We start from the raw sequence: 8,963 nt of genomic DNA on the forward strand, positions 1-8,963 counted from the left end.
GTTCTAGCAAATACCTTGATTTTTTATTACGAGTAGCACCTAGTATCCATGTGAAGTCATAGGCTTTGAAAACGAAAGCATGTTTTAAGGCCTGGTTTTGTTCCAATTTTTTTTCCTAAAAAAGTAACATCGAATCTTTGACATATCCATGAAGCACTAAATATAGATAAAAACAAAAACTAATTGCACAGTTTGTATGAAAATCACGAGACGAATCTTTTAATTAGTCTATGATTAGCCATATGTGCTACAATAACCTACATGTGCTAATGACGACTTAATTAGGCTCTCGCGGTTTCCAGACAAGTTATGAAATTAGTTTTTTCATTCGTATCCGAAAATCTCTTCTGACATCCGATCAAATATCCGATGTAACTCTTAAAATTTTTTTTTTCACGAAGCCCAGAAAAGTTAACTAGTCACAATCGAAAGCACAGTGCGTCAACGGAAAAAGACGAAACGGTTATGCAGCCGCATTCAAGTGCAGGAGTCGAAGAAGGCGGACGCCGACGACGAAGTTTCTTGCATCTCCACTGGGCATCGACGACTCGCGATGCAAATGCAATGCACACAAGATTCCGAACAGCCGAGCTCTCTCTCGCCACTTGTTCAAAACCAGGTCACTTAACGTCTTCAACCGTATATGATACTCCACTTGGACTTATTTTTACAGATAATATCCCGCTTAGTTTCTAGAATGAAAATATACAATTGTGGCTTTCCGACCAGTTTACGGGGTATGGATTATGCCTCTATTTCTCAGAAGGAAAAAAAATTCTACATTAAAATTGCTTAGAAAAACTTTAATATATACTCACTAGGTTTTAATATTTGACACCATTGACTTTAGGGTGTATATTCGACAATTTGCCTTATTAAAAAAAATTATACACATAAAAAATTAATATAAATAATATTTAAAGTACCTTTAATGATAAAAGAAATAAAATAAAAATGATAATTATATATTTTTTTAAATAAGACGAGTGATCAAAAGTGTGTCTAAAAGTCAACAACATCGATCATTGAAAGCCAACCAGAGGGAGTACTATTTTTCAGCTTTATTACTATAAATCCAGAAACTCTCTATTGAAATATGCCACATGTGCGTAAATAAAGAAAGTTGGATGCAGTTGAACATTACAGCTCTCTAGTTCGCCAAAGGTTCTACCCAGGGAAGAAATGCATATCAGGGGACACTGGAAGCTGCCCCCTTCATTCTTCCAATATCGTGATTCTTTTGGTTGTCCAGCCAGGGGAAGCATGGGCATCACTTGGGAATGCATGCAACATGTCCTAGGCTTTAATACTTTTCATCCATTCCCAAGGATCATTACAATGTGCTAGTTTATGGGTGGTAAATGGGTTTCTAGCTGGTATAAGTACTACACAGCACACAAACAAAACAAGTCAACAGCAACCCCTTCTGTCTCGATCGGCCACTGACAGAAATGCATTTAGTATCACCAAAGTCCCTTAAAAAAACAGTACCAAACAGCCTCGCCTCATTAGAAAAGTAGTGCGAATCTCCAATAGGAGAGGAACAACATGCATGCCAAACTGCTACATCTTTGAACTTTCTTGAACGAATGGACGGTGAAAGTATCAAAGCGTAGAATAATTCCATCTATACCTCGGAGTTGATTTGATGATTCTTACAGTTCATTGAAGGGGTCGTGAAAGAGAGTGAAGGGAAAGATACTCAGCTGCTTTTGTTCAGTTATTCTTCCTCGTGAGGTGATGTCCTTTTCGCGAGCCGTTCAAGATGGAAATGCAGCTCTTCTAGGTCAACCAAGTACCTTTCTGAATGTTGCTTTCTTCTCTTTGTATTGTTTCAGTATGCGGTTTAGTCCACGCATTCGGCCACCCCTGAAAGGAGAAAAGGAAAAGATATTGACAAAGGAAAATATACCAATATCAGTTCTTTACTGTTTTTCTCTACAATACTTTGTCCTGTACTATTGCTCATGACTCCATGCCAAGTGGCCAGATCTTATTTAGTTCCAAGTCACATAAGGCAGAGAGCACTAGTACTCCCTCCGTCCCAATATAAGTGCATTTAGGACAGGATGTGATATATCCTAGGACTACAAATCTGGACAGTTGTCTGTTCATATTCATAGTCCTAGGATATGTCACATACTATACTAGGTGTATTTATATTGGGACGGAGGGAGCAGTACTTAAAGTATATTTGCAACTTTTTACTGAACTTGGTGTGCTGTGTCAGGCGACTACTCCAGAGGATTGATTACTTCATGCCTTGACAATGATGTGAAGTAGCATGACCTTGCGATTCATATGGGTAAGCTTAATTATCAAAACAGAATTGCAGTTAAGTAGTAAGATCACAGCACTGCACGAAGCAAAACTTTCAAAATATTATACTCGTGCAAGTGCAAGCCAGTTAGTACCAATAGGAATATATACTTGCATCATGCCCAACTCCAGAGTTTAAGGTCGTTTTGAGAGTTGAGACAGCTTACTTGTTTGTAGTCGGGGATCGAGGCATATATACACCCAACCCAGTTCATTGAGTGATCAGTAGAGAGATTCTTCCCCTCTTCTCCTGCCAGCTCTTCCAGGTTCTGAGTTCTGACCATGGCGGCTGGAGCGATTCCAATGGCGTACCAGACCACTCCGTCATCGCCAGACTGGCTGAACAAGGGCGACAACGCATGGCAGATGACATCGGCGACCCTCGTCGGCCTGCAGAGCATGCCAGGGCTGGTGATCCTGTACGGCAGCATTGTCAAGAAGAAGTGGGCTATCAACTCGGCGTTCATGGCGCTGTATGCCTTCGCTGCTGTCTGGATCTGCTGGGTTGTCTGGGCATACAACATGTCGTTCGGCGACCGCCTCCTGCCATTCTGGGGTAAGGCACGGCCAGCACTCGGGCAGAGCTTCCTCGTGGCGCAGTCTGAGCTCACTGCTACCGCTATTCGCTACCACAATGGGTCAGCTGAGGCGCCCATGCTCAAGCCGATGTACCCAGTCGCCACCATGGTGTACTTCCAGTGCATGTTTGCGAGCATCACCATCATCATCCTCGCAGGCTCACTGCTTGGGCGCATGAACATCAAGGCGTGGATGGCCTTTGTGCCGCTCTGGATCACCTTCTCTTACACGGTCTGCGCCTTCTCGCTCTGGGGCGGCGGCTTCCTCTTCCAGTGGGGTGTCATAGACTACTCTGGTGGCTATGTCATCCATCTCTCTTCTGGCATCGCAGGCCTCACTGCTGCCTACTGGGTACGGCAAAGATCTCTCTCTGGTTAAATTCACCATGCCACTTCTGCATCTATGATTTCTGACATCTCGCACCATGCAGGTTGGACCAAGGTCAGCATCAGATAGGGAGAGATTTCCGCCCAACAACATACTGCTGGTGCTAGCAGGGGCGGGGCTGCTGTGGCTTGGGTGGACAGGTTTCAATGGAGGAGACCCATATTCAGCCAATATTGATTCATCCATGGCAGTGCTCAACACACATATCTGCGCATCCACCAGCCTACTCGTGTGGACAATCCTGGATGTCTTCTTCTTCGGGAAGCCATCGGTAATTGGCGCGGTGCAGGGCATGATCACTGGCCTGGTATGCATCACCCCTGGTGCAGGTGAGAAGCCTCCCCTTCCTCCATTAGCAGGTGGACTAGCTCAGCTAAGACCAACCCCTTAAAATATTGCAATTTGCATCAGTACCTTGTCACCATAGGAATCAATTGAAAAGTCTCAAACTAAAGAAAAACAAGCAATAGTACCTTCAGCCAATCAGGTCTGCATCTGACGAAGTCAATACCAAGAATCCAATACCAGCATCTTCTATAACCTGCACAGTATTGTTTGCATTGAAAAGGAAAAGAAATGCTTTTTTTTTAATTCCAGTGCTGGTGCTTACTACAGCATCAATGGCCTTAAGGAACACAGCTAATTTTATTAGTGTATATTGTAATCTTGTTTTCTCTGATGCGACACTCTTGCTACTAAGTTACCAGCAAAGGGCATCTATTGACCCAGGATTTTAAAACATGTGCCAGTCAGAATCCATCCATTTAGCACTACTGATTGATTATTTTATGAGAAATGGATTCAGCTGCTGTTCACAAACTACTATTTTGCTTTCATAAATGCTAAACTAACTCGATCCATTGTGTAAGAAAGCCTCTGTTTTGTCCCAAGTTCGACTAATTTTGTTTTGGCTCTCCTTGGCTTAGAAAATTTATGTGTCACTTTCTATCTTATGCAAGGATAATTATCAACCATGACTGACTGAACATGATGCTGACCTTGGGTTTTCTACCAAATTGCCTTAGGAAGCTAGCAACTTTCCTGATTGGTTTCAACATAGAGGAATAATGCCTTCTAGTAATTAAATTGAGTTAATTGTTATGTACAAGCTCGTTTCTTTTATTCTCTGGACCAGGCACACTTTTGAAATTTTACAGGTTCAATATTCAAACCTATCCACCCACAAAATGTGTGCTAGCATGCACAAACACATAGGAAACAATAACATTCCATGTCACCATTTAGATTTGTTCCCCTGAGTATCATAACAATAAACAAAACAGAAGAAGTAAAGATACGAGACAGAAAAAAAAACAATGTGGAGTTCAACAATTTTCATGCTAGGTGTGAAAGTATGTAAATATGTGGTTATTTTGCCATTTTAATTGTTCAGCAAAGACTAACTAGATGTGTCCTGATTCATGAACAGGCCTGGTGCAAGGTTGGGCAGCTATTGTGATGGGAATTCTCTCTGGTAGCATTCCATGGTACACCATGATGGTGCTGCACAAGAAATGGTCATTCATGCAGAGGATTGATGACACGCTTGGTGTCTTCCACACCCATGCGGTGGCTGGGTTCCTTGGTGGCGCCACCACTGGACTCTTCGCCGAGCCCATCCTATGCAGTCTCTTCCTATCTATCCCAGATTCTAAAGGTGCATTCTACGGTGGCCCCGGTGGATCACAGTTCGGGAAGCAGATTGCTGGCGCACTATTTGTCACTGCCTGGAATATTGTTATCACCTCCATCATCTGTGTCATCATCAGCCTAATCCTGCCCCTCCGTATAGCTGATCAAGAACTGCTTATTGGAGATGATGCTGTACACGGTGAGGAGGCATATGCTATCTGGGCAGAGGGAGAGCTCAATGACATGACCCACCACAATGAGAGCACACATAGTGGTGTCTCTGTAGGAGTGACACAGAATGTTTGAACAGTACCCACTTTATTGAGGAAAAAGAAATATAATTGTCTTTTTTTCAGCAATCAATTGATGGAACAGGTGCCAGCAGATGGGCAGAAAAAAATACAATCATATAGAGGACAAAAACAAGAAATTAGCTTATTCATCCCTCGTATTATAGCAGTTGTTCATGCCATGGTTGATGCAAGCATTAGAATCATTACATTAATTTTCTGTGGATTTCAACTTTCTTTTTTCCCAAACAAAAGCACTAAAGAACTTGCACCAACTGACATCTAAAAGATGCAAGTAGCATGCTATCGATCATAATGCATAATCACAAGTACACAGGGAGGAAACTGCTACACATGCAAAATATTCAGATAGGGAACATACATAATCTATATTGTACCTATTTCTATTATCACAGTATGAAGCCACGCTTATTAGAACGCCACAGCCCACAGAAGGGTCTTCGGTCTTCCTACTGATCAGAACTATGGCACTGAATTACTACATCCATCCCTAAAGAGTGTCTTTTGAGCTATGAACTTGGACAGTGGTCAAAAGACACTCTTTTAGGGACAGAGGTAGTAGGACTTAGCGCTTGCCACAACACCATGTCCATTAGCTACACAATCCTACATAGTTTGGCACACTGGTTCTTGTCATAAGAGGTGTTCAGACTTCAGAAACGTCATTCAACACAAAATAAACCAATCTAAACTAACTTATGTTCATACTACACTTGCCTTATTACCAATCTAAACTAACACAAACTGGCCAGTTGCCCAGTTCCAACCGGCTACCATCAATATATTCCTAAAAACACCACTGAATTGTGTATCAATTTAATAAACATGGATTCATGGGTATTCACAAAGATGAGAGAAGCTTAAAGAATAACGACTTACACAAACTTGTACCTTGTTTCAAAAGTTTATATTTTCATTTCTTAGAGTACAGTTTGAGTCTGAGTCGGTGGAAACTCGGGCACATCTTCTAAAGAACCCAGAAGTACATCTTTCTCATTGTCAGCAGTAAGTCTAAAAGGTTAGTCGATGCTTCTTTCAAGTGGCATAGGAAAGTGCATACTGGGTAACATTTTCTAGATATTTTTCCAATTCCTTTTCTCCACTCTCAAGAGTCTCCCAAAGTGATTTCCTCAATTCCTCGTTTCCTTGACTTTTTGTAACAAGGTCATAAGCATAGCGCATAACATGGCTGCAGTATGCAGCTTCATCATCCATACATTCTTGATAGGATGATTCATATTGCTTTGGATTAAAAACACACTTCTTAGCACCTTTGGTCCACCTCTTCAGTATATAGGTTTCTGGAATACTGCACACATTCTTGATGCTAAGAGCTTTAAGAGCATGTGGACAAAGCAAACCCATTGTTTCAAACTTACTACAGCTGCAATTGAGTTGCATTGTCATCATATCAAAATGAACTGTGCAGACTCTTGATCCTCGCCCTTGCATTGTCATCTCAAATTGAAATCTGTTATTGTCTTCGCAATGAAGCTCCTTGAATTTTGTGGCTCCACATCCATCAAGAAAATACGTCTCAAACAACTTGTAGATTCTGTGTGTATAAACTTTTGCTGCATGATTCAAAATATCACTGTGCTTTATAATACAAGCAGGAGGCTTTTGGCTGCACCGCGTGTCTTCATCGATCTCTTTTTCACGCCAATCTTCAGTCAACTTGTCCACAACAACAACAATTGTAGACGGAGAGGTAAATTTCTCGGCAATGCAGTTAAAGATGTTACTCAGACTGTCACATTGTGGCTCATATTCAACCCCACCATCAAAAGTGTGTTTGTTGAGAGCACCACACCACTTCTGCTTGAGTTTATAAAGTTTCTTAAGCCATTTGTTATCCTCCAACTTAAACTCTCTGAGCATCCCAGCCCATGTTTCCTCAAACTCAGCTTCTGAGTCACATCCCTGCATACACTTGGTGAACAGCTTATTAAATGCTTTGGAACCATTAAGTGTACCAAGACGAGAAGCAGCATTCTTTTGTATGTGCCAGCGAGAGATGCGATGGCATGTATTTGGAAATACTTCCTCAATTGCCTTTGACATAACTTGATCTTGATTGGTAAAAATAGAGCGAGGATGCCGATTGCCCATTGCCTCCAAGAAAGATTTAAATAGCCACACAAAAGATGACATAGACTCGTCAGCTAATAGAGCACAGCCATACATGGTGTTCTGCCAATGGTGGTTCACACCAACAAACGGAGCACATATCAAATTATGTTTGTTTAAGCGATAAGTTGCATCAAACACAACAACATCACCAAAACAGTCAAAGTCAATCCTGCTCCTGCCATCACGCCAGAAAAAATTAGTCATCCGACCGCCTCGGTCTATTTGAACATCCCAATAGAACATACCATCTTCATTTGCCCTGCTCTTAAGGTGTCTTACAAGGTTCTGCAAATCTGCATTCCCTATGGCAAGTGTCCGTGCCATACTAATGTAGCATGAGAGTGAATCTTGCTTTGACGTCTCTACAGAACTTGACCTCCCTGCTATAAGTGATCTTGCAGACCGTAAAAGATGTCGTTCTTCAGGTCTTGCCAAGTTGTGGTTGTGATCAGAGACCAGCCGGATAACCTTCCACTCCCCGTGGTTATTCACTCTGAAGCGAACCATGGCCTTGCAATTCGTCCTAGTATGTGGGTCATTGAAGTTTGCATCAGTAAGCCTCTCCCCTTCCTTCAGGCCTTCCTTGGAGCAGAAGTAATCCTTGGTCCTGATCCTTTTCGTGCCAGTAAAGTAGGACTGCTTCCCCTTTCGGATACTGAACCCCATGCGGTGCCCATAGTCACAGTACAGCTTGTACGCCGCCTCCTCGCTGTACACTACCTTGCGGAGTAGTTCCTCGGTGCCCTCCTTGCTGCCATGAACCGTTGCTGCCTCTTCAGTCTCGGCTTCATCACCATACGCCCTCATCCCCATTTCATCACCAGAGTTAGTAACCGCCCCTTGTCCTTCCATGACCCTGTCGCCACCAGCATCGTCATGCTGCGACCCAATTCCTTGATCTACACCAACGCCCATCTCAACTGCGACGATAGCATTATCGTCAACACACATCGGATCTCCACCCCCGCCTTCACAGCCACCTTCACCGTCAGTGTTCACCATCACTGCAAAACCCCGAGATAATTGGGATCAATGTGTCAAAGCCACATCATAAGGCAAGTGTAACAACGACACACCTATCATCATTCCTATATATCAACCGAAAAAATCCCAAACCCTCACATAGATAGAAATAAAATAAAGAAATGCAGCACCTTCCTAACGGACATAGTGGCGGATCCAACATAGGACATGGGGGGTTCAGTTTTTGGGAAACCATCAAACTGTTAGTAGTATTAAGGTTAAGGCAAAATTTCTAGAACAGAAGTTAGGGTTAACGCAAATTCGAGAAAACAGAAGTGCGTGGGTAGAGAGAGAGAGAGATGGGAGCGTAAGCGTAACGGATGCGGCGGAAGCAGTGGGACGAGCGACGGCGACCTTGCTCGCTCGCTCGCTCGCTGGTGCGACGGATGGGGATCGGCGCAGGCGGCGGTGGCGGAGGACGTGCTCACCAGGATGGATGCGGCGGAAGCAGCTGGACGAACGACGGCGCCCCCTGCTCGCTCGGCGGGATGGATGGGGATCGCCGGAGCCGGAGCCGGAGGCGGCAGCGGTGCGCAAGGGCAAACTGACGAGGAGGCCTCTGTCAGGATTACTCCACTC

General features: G+C 43.3%; 2 protein-coding genes across 2 annotated transcripts; one reads left to right on the forward strand and one right to left on the reverse strand.

Moving 5' to 3' along the window:
* Positions 1 to 2,578: 2,578 nt before the first annotated feature.
* LOC127762761 (ammonium transporter 3 member 3) lies at positions 2,579 to 5,976 on the forward strand. The gene is made up of 3 exons (XM_052287239.1): positions 2,579 to 3,249; positions 3,329 to 3,614; positions 4,715 to 5,976. The coding sequence occupies exons 1-3, from the start codon at positions 2,602 to 2,604 to the stop codon at positions 5,221 to 5,223; spliced, it is 1,443 nt and encodes a 480-aa protein (XP_052143199.1). The 5' UTR covers positions 2,579 to 2,601; the 3' UTR covers positions 5,224 to 5,976.
* LOC127762760 (protein FAR1-RELATED SEQUENCE 5-like) lies at positions 3,156 to 8,963 on the reverse strand. Its single transcript, XM_052287238.1, has 4 exons — positions 8,813 to 8,963; positions 6,120 to 8,365; positions 3,759 to 3,826; positions 3,156 to 3,671 (listed from the first exon to the last, which is right to left on the reverse strand). The coding sequence occupies exon 2, from the start codon at positions 8,361 to 8,363 to the stop codon at positions 6,264 to 6,266; it is 2,100 nt and encodes a 699-aa protein (XP_052143198.1). The 5' UTR covers positions 8,364 to 8,365; positions 8,813 to 8,963; the 3' UTR covers positions 3,156 to 3,671; positions 3,759 to 3,826; positions 6,120 to 6,263.

Source organism: Oryza glaberrima, chromosome 2 (genome assembly GCF_000147395.1).
Source record: "Oryza glaberrima chromosome 2, OglaRS2, whole genome shotgun sequence".
In the NCBI taxonomy this organism is placed as follows: Eukaryota; Viridiplantae; Streptophyta; class Magnoliopsida; order Poales; family Poaceae; genus Oryza; species Oryza glaberrima.